This window comes from Aspergillus pseudodeflectus (assembly GCF_044049435.1).
Source record: "Aspergillus pseudodeflectus strain CBS 756.74 chromosome Unknown BJX68scaffold_59, whole genome shotgun sequence".
Classification (NCBI taxonomy): Eukaryota; Fungi; Ascomycota; class Eurotiomycetes; order Eurotiales; family Aspergillaceae; genus Aspergillus; species Aspergillus pseudodeflectus.
Genome location: NW_027263835.1, coordinates 90,783 through 106,802, shown reverse-complemented (window position 1 = coordinate 106,802; position 16,020 = coordinate 90,783). Strand labels below are relative to the sequence as shown.

At 50.2% G+C, this 16,020-nt stretch overlaps 6 protein-coding genes across 6 annotated transcripts; 2 read left to right on the top strand and 4 right to left on the bottom strand.

Annotated features, from left to right (window-relative positions):
- Positions 1-16: 16 nt before the first annotated feature.
- pdiA (protein disulfide isomerase PDI1) lies at positions 17-1,726 on the bottom strand (the record flags this gene model as incomplete). Its single annotated transcript, XM_071043489.1, has 4 exons — positions 17-362; positions 419-858; positions 909-1,287; positions 1,350-1,726. 4 exons carry the CDS (start codon positions 1,724-1,726, stop codon positions 17-19), a joined length of 1,542 nt encoding a protein of 513 aa, XP_070894443.1.
- A 318-nt stretch (positions 1,727-2,044) lies between these two features.
- On the bottom strand, positions 2,045-3,754 carry BJX68DRAFT_245795 (MFS transporter). The gene has a single exon (XM_071041553.1). It carries the CDS (start codon positions 3,715-3,717, stop codon positions 2,365-2,367), a length of 1,353 nt encoding a protein of 450 aa, XP_070894442.1. The 5' UTR covers positions 3,718-3,754; the 3' UTR covers positions 2,045-2,364.
- A 1,430-nt stretch (positions 3,755-5,184) lies between these two features.
- Positions 5,185-8,918, top strand: BJX68DRAFT_174332 (mediator of RNA polymerase II transcription subunit 14). Its single transcript, XM_071037105.1, has 2 exons — positions 5,185-6,048; positions 6,102-8,918. Exons 1-2 carry the CDS (start codon positions 5,356-5,358, stop codon positions 8,649-8,651), a joined length of 3,243 nt encoding a protein of 1,080 aa, XP_070894441.1. The 5' UTR covers positions 5,185-5,355; the 3' UTR covers positions 8,652-8,918.
- A 21-nt stretch (positions 8,919-8,939) lies between these two features.
- Positions 8,940-11,550, bottom strand: BJX68DRAFT_245787 (DNA polymerase epsilon noncatalytic subunit). The gene is made up of 2 exons (XM_071041552.1): positions 11,448-11,550; positions 8,940-11,383 (listed from the first exon to the last, which is right to left on the bottom strand). The coding sequence occupies exon 2, from the start codon at positions 11,305-11,307 to the stop codon at positions 9,067-9,069; it is 2,241 nt and encodes a 746-aa protein (XP_070894440.1). The 5' UTR covers positions 11,308-11,383; positions 11,448-11,550; the 3' UTR covers positions 8,940-9,066.
- Positions 11,551-11,614: 64 nt separating this feature from the next.
- On the top strand, positions 11,615-13,429 carry BJX68DRAFT_174228 (SHNi-TPR domain-containing protein). The gene is made up of 2 exons (XM_071037102.1): positions 11,615-12,856; positions 12,920-13,429. Exons 1-2 carry the CDS (start codon positions 11,801-11,803, stop codon positions 13,196-13,198), a joined length of 1,335 nt encoding a protein of 444 aa, XP_070894439.1. The 5' UTR covers positions 11,615-11,800; the 3' UTR covers positions 13,199-13,429.
- Positions 13,430-13,524: 95 nt separating this feature from the next.
- Positions 13,525-15,836, bottom strand: BJX68DRAFT_258186 (yippee zinc-binding/DNA-binding /Mis18, centromere assembly-domain-containing protein; the record flags this gene model as incomplete). The annotated part of the gene is made up of 4 exons (XM_071043488.1): positions 13,525-14,262; positions 14,928-15,141; positions 15,195-15,579; positions 15,683-15,836. The coding sequence occupies 4 exons, from the start codon at positions 15,834-15,836 to the stop codon at positions 13,525-13,527; spliced, it is 1,491 nt and encodes a 496-aa protein (XP_070894438.1).
- Positions 15,837-16,020: the final 184 nt, after the last annotated feature.

Sequence of the window (16,020 nt, the reverse complement as noted above, 5' to 3'; positions counted from 1 at the left end):
AACCAACATATAGAAATTACAATTCATCATGCTCGGGCTTCTCAGGAGCAGGCTCAGCCTCAGCTTCCTCAGCGGCATCATCCTTTTCCTCAGCAGTTTCAACAGGCTCAGCAATGAAGGCATCGATGCCGTACTTGCCGTGCTCCTTAACGAAGTTTGCAAGGTCCTCCACGGTGCGGGAACCAGAGTACTCAACTGGGGCATCCTTAGAGCCGGCAGGGAAGAGCTTAATGGTGGGGAATCCAGTGATGGAGTCCGGAACGTCGTTAGCGGTGGCGTCAATCTTGGCGATGGTGACCTTGGACTTGAATTCTTCGTTGCCGGCGTACAGTTGGGCCAGCTCCTCGTACTTCGGAGCAAGACTATAGAAATATTGTTAGCTGGTTAGATCTGACCCATGATTGAATCCGCAACTTACGCCTTGCAGTGCCCGCACCAGGGGGCGTAGAACTCAAGAAGGACATCCTTGTCGTTTTCAATCACAACGTCCTTGTAAGAATGGGCCACAACAACTGTGACAGCATCCTCTTGCGTTTCAGGGATGGGCTCAGACTTGATGCTGGGCTCGACCTTGCCGTCCAGAACGTCCTGAATAAACTTTCCAACGTCCTTAGCGGAAATTTCCTTGGACTGGTCATAGGGGTACTTGGCATTTTTGGCGGGATCTTGGATAGCAAAGGCGGGGAACTGCTTGGGGTCGAGGTTGAGGTTTCCAGCGTGAGCACCAAATGCCTTGGCATCGATGGTTGCAATGTTGATAGAACCCTTGAGCTTCTCTGCGATGGGCTTGAATTCCTCGGCGAACTTGGTACGCTCCTCTTCGGTCTCAGCGAAGATGTAGGCCAAAGGAACTCCGGCCTAACATGAATAGTTAGCATTCTGCAAGATGACGGGCTTCGGCGACGTACCGTGATATATCCAGAGTAAGTCTCGGGACCAACCTCACCCACGAGAGGAGTGCTGGCGGTCTTGACCCAACTGAGGAGGGCCTCAGGCTCGAGTGATCCTTCGTAAGTAGCCTTCTTTTCGTCAAAATCCTTGTAGAGAACAACTGACGGTTGGCTCACGCCTTCGGCGCTGGCAATTGAAGCATCCTTGGCGGATCCGAACAAATAGTTGTCTCTCTGGCTTTCAGCGAAAGCAGTGTAAGCCTCATTGGAGGCCTTGTCATCTTCAGCGAAGTATCCAACAACAACAATCTTATCCAGAGTCTTAAATTCCTCGAGGTTCTCCTCGGTGACGGTGGAGACAGCAGGGAGGGACTGCTTCACCATATAGGAAACGATCCTGGAGCGCGCGCCGAGTCAGCATCCGAAAGTAAAGGCGTTGCAGAGGAAAAGAGTACTTACGCCTCTGCCTGTCGAGCTCCCTGATAGGGCTTCACGGAATCGGCGCCACGGAAAACCTTGAGTGTTGGGTAGCCCTCCACGCCCTGCTCCCTGCAAATATCTTCCTCCGCAGTGCAGTCCACTTTGACAAGAGGAATGTTCTTTGCCTTTAGCTCAGTGGCGGCTTCCTCGTACTTGGGTGCCAGAGCCTTGCAGTGGCCACACCAGGGGGCGAAGAACTCGGCCAAGACCAGTTCATGCTCGGCAATGAAGTCGTTAAAGGTGTCCTTGGTCAGAGAGATAACGTCAGACTCTGCTTCCGCCGCCGGAGCCTCAGAAGCGCAAATAATTCCAGCAGCTCCCAGCAGGGTCACAATCCAGGGAGCAAAGGACCGCATGTTGCCGGATTAGTGTTGGTGATAATGGGCTAAAGTATAAGTATGAGAGTGCAAGCCGGCTGCACGGGTCAAAACCTTCCTGTAGCAAAAATGATTGGGGTGAACAAGGAAAGACAACAGAGAAGGGAAGGAAGAGTAAATAGCTAAGAACAGCTGAGGTGGCCAGTTATATAACTGCTGTGTCTGAAGGGGGAATGGATAATGTATGGGGAGAGAGTTAAGGCCAGTTTGCATTTCGCAAAATAAGCTGACTGGGCTGGGTCCGCCCACTTCGCAAGGGGCCAATCCACTCGATCGCTCATTAGTGGATTTGTGATAGGCGCGCATCCATTCATCATTCTCAGTCTCTCCGCGCAGGGTGGGGTCCCTGCAGCTCTGTCCATCACAGCCTCTCTCCAAGCCCTGAATATCAACTGTACAAGTGGCATGATTACGGCCAATCTACCAAAATTCCTTTGCAGGAGTTTTTCTAAAAATGGCTCTAGAATATGCACTATCCGATGGATGCTAGTAATGATCGATCGATCAGGTACCTGAAGGTTGTTGCAACCCTCGTGTTCTCAGCACAGGTAGGCGTACGAAGCATGAGCCTCCCTCCCAAAATTGCCCAGAGACTGGTAATCCAACAGTTGAACTTCTTATTGGGAAAAGGTTCCGTAGTCTTGCGCTTCTGGACTTTCAGTCTCCTCCAGTTCGGCCGATAAAGCGATAGCATCCCGCTTTCCACGGTCCACATCCACCAGGAGCATCAAGGGTAGAGGGGAGAGAATAAGGACTGCAAGGAAAAAGAACGCCGGCCGTATCTCACCATAGCGGTCTGTTATGAATCCAACAATCGTCGGCCCAAAGATACTTGAACCCTTGTCAGTGATAGCATAGAGAGAGTAGAAAGATGCTTCGTATCCTGGAGGAATCAGTTCCCCAAAGAAGCTTCGGCAGTAGGACGAGAGACCTCCCATAACGAGGCCGTATACAACGCCTAGTGGATACATTTCCCACGGCTGTTGAAGCCCTAGGTAGCCCAAGTTTTTGATCGCCGGGATAAACCCCAGCAGGCCATATATGGGCACAAGCTCGAACAGCAAAATACATGCGACGATGGTCTGAGAAGCCCGTAGGTTTAGTGTTCGCGATATATAGCTCCAAGAAAATGCCCCCAAAACTCCTGCTACCATCGTGATCACATTGATCAAGCCGAGAGCAGCAGGCTGCATATTCAATTGCGTCTTGGCAAAGAGAACAGCGGTTCCGCTAACAGTGGCGATCGCGTCACTGAGGAGGAACCAGGACGCTAGAAACAATAGAATGTCCTTCAAATGCCGGGTCCGTATTGCGGTTCGGCCAAGGGATTTCCAGGCATACGTAATGTAACCAAGCCACGATCTATCAGTCTTTCCGTCCTGGTCATGCAGTAGGGGGGGACCAGGCCGCGGACGTAGCCACAATGCTGCGGGTATCGTGAACTTTAGCCACCAGAGTCCTATCAAGAAAAGAACCAAGCGTAGAGAAAATGTGGTCTGGTGAGTTCTGACAACGACAAGAATGCAGATGCACTGTAGGATGACGGCACTGATGTAGCCAATCCCGATTCCATAGGATGAAATTTGTGTGGAAAGCGCCAATTCTTTTGATGTTTTCACCGGACTTGCCGCGTATTCAGTCGCTTCTGAGGTAGCACCATCAGTTTGGCCTGGCTGTAGAAGTGGCGTTCTCGCGCTGTTCTCATTAGGCGAATCTGTCTGCGTACCAGAAACGTGGCTATCATTATTCTCAAGTAGTAAAGGGTGATGCCGAACCAACAAGGGTAGGAAGGAGTTCAACAGAACAAAGGATGCTCCGAGACATGTATTGGCAATGATGGCAAGTAAACCGCCGATCAAATATACCTTTGGTGTAACCGGTAGGAAAGACATCGTGGAGACGGAGCCTACTACGGCAAAAGCCACCAGTAGTGTCTTGCGGTAGCTTCCGTGGTCGGCAGCCCCCGACATCGAGATTATCAAAAATGCCTGGACCAGCACACTCACCGAGAAAGTATACATAGCGAAGCTCGCAGTATTTATCTCGGCACCGAGAATGTAGACAACGCATTGGCTTGTGTTTATATTCGAGGCCCCATGCAAAGACCCGGGGGAGTGCCATGTTGCGGTGCATGGAGTGATCTTGTCCGAGAACAAAACTCCATTTTCTCGAGCCATTTGCTCTAGAGTGATTGGGAGAAATGACCCTAGGAATTGTGAGACACATGATAAGACGGAAAATAGCAAATTCCTTACCCATGGCGCACACCGTGAAGACTTCCGCAGCCCAGCCATAACTATACCACCCAGCAAGTTCCTTCTTACTCGTTGGCCTGGTATCGTCGCCCGGGTATTGTGGGCGAAGTAGGTTGGGCTCAGTCGCTTCATCGTCCTGCATGTTGAAAGGACGTCGTGTCGGCCAGAGACTGCTCGTCACATAAGAGTTCGCACGGCTGTCTTCTCGCTTTGTCCGTTTTAGGTTCGGAACATAATCACTACTAGTACGCAGGAACATCGTTTCAGCATAAGCATGAATGGGCGCGAAAGTATGACATGAAATCAGGTAGCATACCACGGCACGCAATACGTACGAGCTTGAGTGAGGGCCGATATACAAGGCCAAAGTATGTTTTCAATTGGAATGATAAACAAGTCTGCTTGATAGTTTGATCCCAGTGATGTAATCGTATGGGTGCAGTGCGACGGAGTTGATTGCGCTGGTATAGCTACCGAAGAGCTGGCAGCGGGCGTAAACTTGAAAGCTCAATTATAGTTGGACCTAGAGTGGCAGGAATAACAATAAGAGAGAGGAAGGTTGGGCAGGGGATGTAATGAGCTTTGAAGGTTGGGGTAAGGTCAAGGCGATGAGGTGGTGACGCGCCTGGTCGAGACTCTGGGCCCGTGGGTTGAACACACCGCTAGGCACCAAGGCACCAAGGCACCAGTTAACCCCAGCCACGAAGGCTGATCAGAGATCCTGTTTTCCATGCATTCAGTTGCATTATTATGTATCTTTCTATTATCGTCATTCCTTCCAGGTTCTGCACAACACACTGCAAGGCGCTTTTCTCAGTCTCTCCTCTAACCTCCTAAAACAGGCTATAACGGCTCTACCATTATGTGTTGAGCCATTCATCCCGCTGGGAACTTTGTCCATAACTTATTTCGACTCGCGCCCGACGTCCGCTCTTCCGATCTTTTCTCCATCTACTAGGCCAACTCGCACATATAATCTCTTCAATCCAGCGAGGCGCAAAACACCCTGAGCCGAGGAAGCCCTTTCCAGTCTGGCCCGTCACTTTCATATGCTCCTAGCCGAACCTACAACCAGACATAGCAATCAATCGCGCGCTCGCATTCGCAGAATAGGTCTCCAAACAACGCTCGAGAAACCGTCGACCTCTATCCGCTTTGCGCACTGACTATTGAGCTACATGGCGTCCCACTGAGGTCCATTACACAACAGAGGACATTCCCGGCTTCCCTCCCTGCCCTGGCGCGGCTTCTCAGCCTCAAGACAGCACCTACGCCAGGTCGCTCATCTCGTGCCGTGCAGGGGGTGAAGGAGGGAAGGGCTTGAGACTCTAGCCTTCTTACAGTATTTGGACTATGCCAGGCATCGTTATGGAGCAGAACAACATTGGTGGACGGGGGCCGGACTTGCGGGATCAAATGAATGGCATCTCATCTACACCACTGAATACTGGCCAGCCTGAAAATACTGCGGAGGCACCAAATGGGCTGCTGTATACCAACGGTATCCGAGCTAACAATGCAGATCAGAACGATGGGGCCAGTCGTTCGAAAATATTCTCATCCGCCGCCAGAGAGCCTCCCGAGTTAGAGCACATTACTCAAGGCTTCTTCCCCTTCTCGAAATTAGTCAACCGCGCCGTACAACAATGCTGGAATGACCTATCAGAAATGGTCGCTGAGCTCGCAGAAATTCAGATATCGTCTCAAGAACCCATTAATTCACTACTATCTACCAGTGGGAAACCTCCCGGGAACCAATCTCCAGAAAATGTGCGAAAAAAGCTGCGCGCGTTGGAGTTTGCACAGAATAAACGCGGTGACTTTATCAAGCTCCTTGTGCTCTCACAATGGAGCCGACAAGCCGCCGACGTCAGTAAATTGATCGATATCCAGAACTTCATCCGTGCGCAACACCAAGCTTTTGCTGGTGCTTTACAAAGGATGGGGGATATGAAGAGGGACCTTGTTCGAGCACAAGTCGCGAATCCTGATCTCAGAACAGCTCTGGAGGTGTTGTCAAAGGGTGAAATAGTTTCTATGCCAGACGTGAGTACTTTCCTCAACCAGGGTATGACCTTCGTCTAATTTTCTCTCCCTAGCTTGGATACGGAACGCCGAAGCCTCTAACACCAAAGACCACTTTGAGAAAGCTGCAAAAGATTAACAGGATCATTAGCGCAAGGTTGGCATTGCATGAGAACATTCCTCTCCCTTTTCAGCAGTATCGAGTCCATGATGGCCGGGTGACATTCGTCGTGCCTGGAGAATTTGAGCTTGATCTCTCTATAGGGGAGGAAGACGTCATATCTCAATTCTTCTTCGTCGATATTCGCTTGCTTTTTAAGCCCTCATCTTCGATTCCGGCCGACCGAATGTTTAGCGAGTTAGATCTCAAAATCAACAACACGCTCAGAAACAGCGGATTGATCGGATGCTTCGACTGGCTGCATAGCCTAGTTCTAACGAATAAAATCAATATACTCACTAAGCAGGCTGCAGACTTGGCGAGGGGCCTCTGGTCGAATGTTTTGCGTATCGAGCTTTTGCATCGAACGTTGGTTCTCCAATACTGGGCCTCTAAGCCGGGCTCAAAAAGCTGGTTAGAAATCGGCATTCAGCGCCGCGGCCGAATAGGGAGTACCAATGGCCAACAGTCGCCTTCTCTGGGCTTACGCTGGATGAGGGATGGACAAGAAATCCCCTCGGGAGATATCGAGTTTGATAAAAACAACCTCTCGGCCGAACGTCTCCTTCGAAGTGTCATCTCTCTACATATTTCTCATATTCTCTCCTCGGTCTTCGCGAATATCAGCGGGAAGGAGCTCTACTCGAGTGGTACATTGTCCTTGCGTGCTCATTTAAGCAAGACTGAGCCTGGTGACTGCCAGCTTAATGTTCAACTTACAGCATCCCGGCGCCTTCGAGTTGCGATTGAGCCAATGTCAGGAGCGATCATCTTAGCTGCTACGCCAAATACACTAGAGCGAATTGATACTGATCGCAATGTTGACCGACCGACTATTGATGATATTGTCGCTCGTGTCGGACGACTTCGCTGTGCTGCTGCAATCGAGGAAGTCGAGTCGAAAGTCAAGATGCTTGGCTTTGAATCTCTCAGCCCGAAGAAAGTCAAAGTTGATCCCCGAAGGATATTCTCGGCCAGTGTTTTACGGTTCTCGTTTTTTGGGCATCGCCTTTGGGAGCGTGACTGGGTGCTCGCCGCAACAAGTAGTATGGATGGCGACAACTGGTGGGTCGTTCAAGCTACTACGCAGGTTGACCCCATTGGCAGTTCTGCACAGGCTATTTGCAGCGCCCTATTGCCCTTGCGGGACACGGGCTATTCGTCACTAGCCGACCTTGGCCATTGCCTATCAGGCACCCTGGCGATATATGCCATTGCTCGTTTCTTGGAAAGCCTACAGGTTGTGAGGTTCTTTCCGCCTTTAGAGAAGCTCAAGTTTGGTTCAGGCCTTCAGGTGCCAGATCTTATGATTCGATATGAAGCATCCGAATTGCCAGAAGCACTTCAAATGGCTGTGCCCTCCGGTTTCAGAAAGAAAACGTTCATCAAAAACACGGTCCGATTGTCTTTCCATGGAGTGGATCGGCACAGCAATGCGTCGATGATGGTTGTGTATGGCAATCTATGTACCCCATCCCGGGGCTTCAGCGCCTTGATCCCGAAAGATGATCTGTCGCTGGCCTTCCCAAAAGCGGGTACAGGCTTTGCACTTCGTCTGCTTGCATCGCCCGGTTATCCCATCATTCTCACTCTTCTCGAACGCCTACAGAGGTTGGAGTGCGTGCTATCCATCTACGAGACTCTTCAACGCAAAAGGATAGAGACTCGTTCTTTATCACTGTCACGCGTTGATTTTACGTATGGGCCGAACAGAGATCTTTCTGCTCGCCTTGACATTAGCACATCCGGGCCTTTGCCTTCCACAGAACTTGACCCAGTTAGAATCGCTTCTAAGACGAATCGCTTGTTCCAACTTCGCCTGGGCATACAGTTTAATCACCTCAATCCTCATCGCAGGATACAGGGTCCCCTAGCGTCCAATCTGAATCGCCCCAGCGCCGATGCAGGCCTGGACACGATGGTAGAACTACTGTCCTTCACGCTGCCGCTGATGCGGGCCCTTGACAAAATCATGGCTAATCCCACGAAGAATGAGCCATTGAAGTTGCACGTCATTGTGCGCACTGCAAAGTCTTTTCAACTCCACTACCCACTTGAAGATTGCCGATTTCAGCTAATAGCCCATCAACACCAAAGCCGACCGGTATGGGTTTTTAAGGATATTTCTACTGCTCAAAATACAGCTGGTGGAAACTCAACCAGCCAGAAGCTGCAAGATAGTCTGTATAACTCCAAAGGCGACGGTTGGAGGGGACTGGGCAACGGCATCGTGGCAGAACCTGATCGTGTTGGCAACCTTCTAGAAGACCTTGATAAATGCCTCGCTCTTATTAGGGCTGATCTGGCATTGAAGTCTTCAGACACGAAACCTTCCCATGAGGCTCCTCCAACGACGAACGACCAGCCCCACATCAAAGCACAACAACCCAAGCAAGCAGAGGCAAACCAGGGGCCTGGCAATAGAAACGCACCACAAAAATCGGATATCATCATGATTGATTAGGCGATGCATTCCTCTCTTGTCAGATACCGTCCAGCTAAGAAACACGCTTCCCGTCCTATCACTCCGTCCTCCCTTCCCCTGCGGTGGGCTATGCTCTGCGTTTAGCGGGTTTGACTTCAGCGACTATTGTGTTCCTTTCGGAGGTTGGTTGTGTATTTTAATCCTACCTACCAGGTGTGAGCGCCTATAGACGATCGCTCACTGTACTTCAAATATTCAAAGTGGATTACCTGTTAAATAGATACAACATACTAAAAGATCTAATCTTTGTGCCAGTACCTACGTTCAACTCCATACGGTCGACTCGGTGCTCTCGCGATTAGAAAGGCGAGCGAAACTACCTCTATTATGATATGCAGCTAATCCTAACATTCAGTCATATGCATTGATGATATGCTCTTTCCACTAGACCCCTCTAAAAGCGATCCTCCTTCACGCGGCCACGGTTCTTCAGTATGTCATACTCAATCCACGTCATGGCCGATAAATCTCCATCTGGAATAAACTTCCCTGGATTCATAGCATGGCATCCCTCATACGTCACACAAAACGGCGCAATCTCAGAGTCTGCAAGGATGAATGCGGTGGGAAGGGGGTATAGTTGCAGAGCCGATGCGTAGTCCCACAAAACAGGACGTAATGATTGCGGGAAAGGAGACATGGTACCTTGGTCTAAAACTGTCTTGACAAGCTTGCGAGCCGACTGCACCATGGACGGATAGGCTTGATTGGATTTGTTGCCGATGCTCTGATGCTCTAGCGCCTGCATGCGATCGTCTCCTTCGAGATCGTGACCTGCTGTGGCATTGCGACTTGGAGCAGCGTCTTCCATTTCTGTTGTTTCACTGTCGCCAACGCTCACTGCGCTGCGTCTAAGTCGGCCAGAGATATCGTCGCGGAGTATAGCAATGTCGTGAACAGGGCCGAACAATGAAATACGGGATGGGTTGCTCGTCCAGATAACCTCCCCTGGAGGCTCTGATATTTGGTTCCGGTCCAACTGAGAGTTCGCGTTTGCGAATGCACGTTTGATCCGGGAAGTAAATAGATCGGGGACTGCGTGGCGGGGAATTGCCGAAGATGCTCCAGCTGAGAAAGCAGAAGACCATGGATCGTTGTCGCCAGGTACGAAGATAAACGTGGAGCGCTGTAGCAACGAAGGGAAATCAGATAAGACGAGGGCGAGCATGTCGAAACACTCCTTGTACTCGATACTTCCGCCTTGACCGCCGCCGTTGATTATAGCTTTTTGGACGAAATTCCCAATGAGGACAAAGATCACAGGGCGATCCTGCAAGGGCATTTCGTTGTATTGGTCGAAGAGCTTCTTCAACGCATCCAGAGTCTTCATGTTGTCAAGATTCACCTCTCCCATAATAACGATCTTAAGGCGACGATGTAGCTCCATCCCATCGTGAACCTCTCGCAAACTTCGCGTTTGGATTTGTCTCATTCGAGACCCTCGGGCTCGTTCGCTCCCAACTCCCAAGAAGTCTACCCATCCAAAACCCCCGCTCGAGCTGATATCCTGACTCTTTTCATGGATATTCATCCCAAGCGATGTATCTCGGCGCTCACAGGGAGGTCCACATATAGAGACACCAACGAATCTACCGCCTATTGCACCTCCAACTCCCGTATTTCCGCCCAAAGCTGAGCCTCTGACGTTGTCCTCCTCTTCGTATACTCCGTCGACAAGTACAAACATGCCTGGCGAAAGCCAGGCGCCGTTTTCAGGAATCATTTGAGCGTGACTTAGGTCTAGAACAATGCTGCCCGTCAAATCGGTGAGTGCCAATTCACCGGTAGGGGATGTAGAAAGCAACCCAAGCAGCAGGTGAGATGTACCACTTCTGCCGAGTAGGTTTGCAACAGGCGTCAACCGGTACGCCTGGCTCCTGGCGAACGAGGAGCCGGACCGCCGCAACGCAGGAATGCCGCCAGCGGCCAGTGAAACCTGAAATGATTCATTTCGTAGTAGGCGCTGATGTACAATGTTATATCGGTCTCGGAATAGAGTTGTCTTGTGAGAGGGGTTAGGGAATAGAGAAGGTTTGAACTTTATAACCTCAAAATGCTTCTTCTCAGCATTGTAGGTCAGCCTTGGAGTCTCGAATGCTTCAATGACTTTGACCCAATGCCTGGGGTGGGCCAATGTATCTTCTGACTCGTCCACCTCGTTGTCGTCCGATACCATCGAATTGGAGGGGTGTAGAGTGGGGATTGTTTTCCCTGATCCTTCTCTCGGAGTGAGTCTTGGATCAACTATTCGGCCGCCACTCATATTTCCTTCCAATGTTTGCAAAATGGCTTTCAGCGAGGCTCCTTTACCCTCCTCAACGATGACACCACCCCCAGCCTTCCTCCAGCTCTTGGCTACCTCGTCAAGCACGCGCTCCGCAAGACCTTCTTCGCGCCATCCTGAGCCACAATTCTTGCCAACAAATGCTGCGAGGGACTGAAGTGCCGGTGATGACAGTGTCAGATTGTGCTTCCTGGTGAATGTACGGAATGCGACAGGCCGAAGTGTGGCGGCAGGGAGGAGGATGGGAAGTACAGATGCTCGGGTTGCAATTGATGTGAGCTTGTTTAACCGTATAGGATGAGCAGGCGTGCCAAATGCTGGCGATGACGAAGGAACCGGATCTGAGTTCATCGTTGCGTGGAGCTGTTGATCTACTTAACAGTTGATCTGGTTCATACTTGAAAGGACTCGATAGCCCCCGTTTCACCTTGTTAGGAAGAGAGAGGAGGTCAGATAGAGTCGGTGAATTGTAAATAGACTTGATAACATACGCAAACTTGATCCACTCAATAACCCAAAGAACCAATGTAGATTGATCGTCTCGTCTATTCAACAAGTTGTCTTGAGGAGGCCTCAGCTTAGTGGACGCGTGAGTGAAGCGCGCCACAGCCGCAAAACACGCGTCCGCGCCGGAGGGAAATTTAACCTCTTTTGAATGCTTGCGTTCGTTTGGTCCTTGACCAGGCTTTTCTTCAACATCTCTCCTACCCATCAAACCCGCCACTCTAAGCTGTGGATTTCTCTCCAGTTTGACCATCTATTTTTTCTTTCGAGGTCTTCGTCAAATCCTTCACATTTTCCGTCTCAAAATACCGGAGTCGAACACCCGCAAACGCTGTGAACCATGGATGCGCAAGGCGTCAACGAAGCCAGCGCATCCCCAGGTGTGGCCGCTGAAGGTACCAGAGACCAGCTGGCTGCTTTGATGAAACGAGCTGCCGCGAAAGATCTTATTAAAGACTACAATGCCGCTGCGGAGCTGTACTCCGAAGCTACCGAGCTTCAGGCAAAGCTGAATGGAGAAATGTCGCTAGACAACGCGGACTTATTGTTTGCTTATGGCAAAGCCCTGTATAACGTCGCTATCAGCAAGAGTGATGTTCTTGGCTCTAAAGTAGCAGGCAAGGCGCAGACGGACTCAGCAGACCAGCCCGCTGGGCCCGCTCCGATTGCCGACAACCTTATTAAAAACGCCGTTTCCTCGAGCGGCGCAAAGAGGGAGGCTAAGGCCCAGAAAGAGCAGTCACAAGAAAACGCCAATAAACCACTCTTCCAATTCACGGGTGACGAGAACTTTGACACGGATTCGGATGGAGAGGACGAGGACAATGCCGCCGAAGAAGAAGATGAAGAAGACGATGATTTTGAAAACGCCTTCGAAGTCCTGGACTTGGCTCGAATTCTCTATCATAAGAAGCTTGAAGCAGCAGAAGACCAAACTGGAAAGGGCAAATCCACAGAACTTACCCCTAGGTTGAAGGACATCAAGGAGCATCTAGCTGATACATACGACCTTCAGGCCGAAATCTCACTAGAGGCCGAGAGGTTCACAGACGCAGTTGCAGATCTGAGGTCGGCACTCGAACTTAGGCAGGCTCTGTTCCCGATGGAGGACCCAGCAATTGCCGAATGCCACTACAAGCTATCTCTAGCTCTAGAGTTCGGGGCTGTCAAGCATGATGAGGATTCAGCAGATGGTTCTAAGCCCGCTCTAGTTGATGAAGGAATGAGAATGGAGGCAGTGACTCAAATGGAAAAGGCTATCGAAAGTTGCCATGCCAGAATGTCTCAGGAGCAAAAGAAACTGGATAGCGATGACACGCTGGATGAAGACAAGCGAACAGCACTGAAGCGCAGAATCACCAACGTAAAGGAAATCGTGTCCGACATGGAGCAGAGGGTAAGTTTCTTTCCACTCAGCCTTTCTTTTTATTTGGTCCGACTGGCTTAATTTCATGTGTAGCTGCTTGATTTACGTCGTCCACCTGTATCTGTCGAGCAGGGAATCGAAGAGCAGAGCGAAAGCATGCTCAAGGGAATATTGGGACAAATTATTGGTCAGCCCGACAGTGAGAAGCAGACCTTGCTCGATGCTGCGTCAAAAAATGCCAATGACCTTTCCGCTTTCGTTAAGCGGAAACCTGCCGGCAAGTCGTTGCAGCCCAGCACCGCTGCTCCCAAACGTGCAGCCGAGGAGAAAGAGGACAGTGAATCCAAGCGGGTTCGGGTGGATGACGAATAAACGTTGATGCTAAAACTCTCTTGTTGCTAAGTATACCCAAATGTTAGTGCTGTAAAATAGGCGTTTATCTCTCCTTTTGCTGTATCTATGGTTGTAGATGTGAGTTCAGCCTCGGGGATGATGATCTTGATCCTAGTGAATGAGATTATGGAACCAAATGTGCATCATGCGAAGATAGCCTCTCTCGCATCAACCTGAGTATTATCACTAAGACTAGGTAAGAGGCGCAACAGGCCAATGCAATGCATGGTATAAGTTGGTGATAAACACGACATCAAACCGACGAACCGTCGCCCTGTAAAGTAAGATTGGACAGACCTCAAGGCTCATGAGCAAGAAGTGATCCCCGAGGAAGAAGGATGATTTCGACCAAGTTTCCGATCCCTCCGCCGGACCGCTAGTCCGGGGCTCCATATTCCGCTGAACAAATCCTCACACTCATCCTCGTCCTGGCTATCAAACTCAACGTCGTCCAAGGCTGTTTTCGATGCCGCCACTCCTCTCGGTTTCGCAGATGGGGCAGATGACCTCTTCGTATCGGCACCATAAGATGCCGAATCCCAGGCAGCCGTCGTCATGACTTTTCTCGTCTCCAGTATGAACTTGCCAACCTTATACTTCTGTGAATCCTCTTCCGCGCTAATGTACTTCCAGCCAAGGACACTCCCACAGAATGCGCAAGTGATATCGCTAACTGTATGTGCGCCTGTAACTAGGTTGCGAGACACTGGGGCCTGGAGTATCGTGTTTGGAAGGGAGTCTGCTGGGTTGGTCAGCGCGTTGACCGGAGATTGCGCAGACACAAGGTAAGCACGGCCATGGCGGCCGGTGAATCCCTTGCTAATGATTTGAGAGGACAAGCAGAGATGAGCGGCACAGTTCGAGCAGCGTATGCATGAGTTATGACCCTTCAGAAGCTTATGTCTGGTAGACCCGTCTCTCAAAAGCCCGGCTTCGAGACTTCTGGGGGTAGTTGACTCCCCCGCATCTTGCTTTTGGGGGTGAAAGATTGAGGGCGGCAGTAGGAACTTCGGGAACATGGAGGGCTGTCGCTTACAGCCGTTCTCTAAAGCTTATAGCAGGCGTCGCACAAGTAAAATGAATGGGTCAGAGCGCCAGAATATTAATCAACTTTGGCGGTTGCTTCTAAGGTGAGTGATCTGTCGGGGAGAGAGTGGATCCATTCTTGATAATAATCTGCGGAGTACGATGCACTGTTGCATGACTGGAGTCTTAGAATCATCATATGACAAAAGAGAGAGCGCTCCTGCGCCCTCAAAGCCACACGATATCTTCTTAGGTCGCACTCGGCCTACCAAAGCTGAAGAAGAGGAGTCTCGGCCATTTGATTCCAAACTCTGACGAAATCCGTCTCTTCTTTACGCTGACGTCACGTCGAGCCACCGATAAGATTTGTGGAGTGACCGATAAGTGGAAGCTTTCCCAGAATTCCAGCAGCCAGGAACGCTGCAGACACTAAGTACAATGCACAGTTGGGAGATATATCAAAGTGAAGTTTCGTAAGCTGATCATGGTAGAAAGCCAATTTTTTGTCAAATAACATATCCTCTCACATCTCATATTGAGTACTCATGAAAAGAGGTGTCACCCAAAAGTTAGGCAGAAGCAGCAGAAGCAAAAAGGAAATAAAGAAAGGGAAAAAAAAGAGGAAAGATTCGCCAATGGAATAATGCAAGTGAAGTGGTTAAGCCTGGTAGGCTAATCAAACTTCAGAGCTTAGAAAGAGCCATTTGGCGCTTATCGGGTTATCACGAAGACAGCCTTTAGTGTCCCATGGTTTCAAGGTGGTCAGGCCAAACCCACACCACCCAAGATTCCTTGTGAGTTCAATTTCAGCACCATCTCGTAATCGAGGGACACACGCAACTATTTGCGAGCAGCCAAAGGCTGGAATGGAAGCTAGCTCAAACAATGCGATCAGCCTAGAAAAGGTTAGTTTTATGGGCATCCGCAGGTGTTATTCAAGGTAGCATACCCCGATTTCAATCCGTGGCCGAGTGACGTTTCCTCAAAGAAGACAAACAATGTCCGTTCGCCGCCTGACGTCGCTACGAATCCTCGGTAGATAGTATCATTGGTATAGTCCATCACTTCAACCCATCTCTGGATTCGTCCATTGTCGAAGCTGGTGCCATTTGACCAACGTTGGGACGCATCTATCCCAAGTGACTCTTGCCTCGCCAATCTCCTCTCACCACGGAAAATTGCAGACAATTTGTCACAGAAGAGCCTCTCACACTCTCCCGGGATAGTATGCGTTGCCTCCCCTTTCTGTTCCAGTAGATTACCAACTGGATAACTGCTTCCGGCGGAAGTCAGCGATATTTCGAGGGGAGGGCTTGAATAGGTGGTTTTAGACCCTGAGGGGACCTCAGGGATACCACTGTACTCCTAATGGGAGCTCAAACGTTAGTAGACCATACTTGACCAGCGATGAACTCGAATCCTTGCCAGATTACTTACCGGCACCCATGGTAGTGCAGTAGTGAAAGCCATTGACGACTGGAGCAGAAGTGTCGACGCTGTAGCAGCTGGCAAGGACGGTGGTCTGAGGTTCTGTGTCGAATTGTCGTAGATTACTTGATGTACTACTGTTCTGATTCATAAACCTAGCCATGGTGGAGATCGAATTTCGACTGTGGCACGAGCTGCTGGGTGTTATAGTAGTAGCTGATAGCGGTGATGTATTCAACGACGAGGCGTTCCTATTCAAAGACGAGGCTTTCCTATCTAGCGAGAATAATGAAGTCGGAATAGCGGACCGGTGGAGAAACGAACGCTTTATCAGTCGACAACACAAT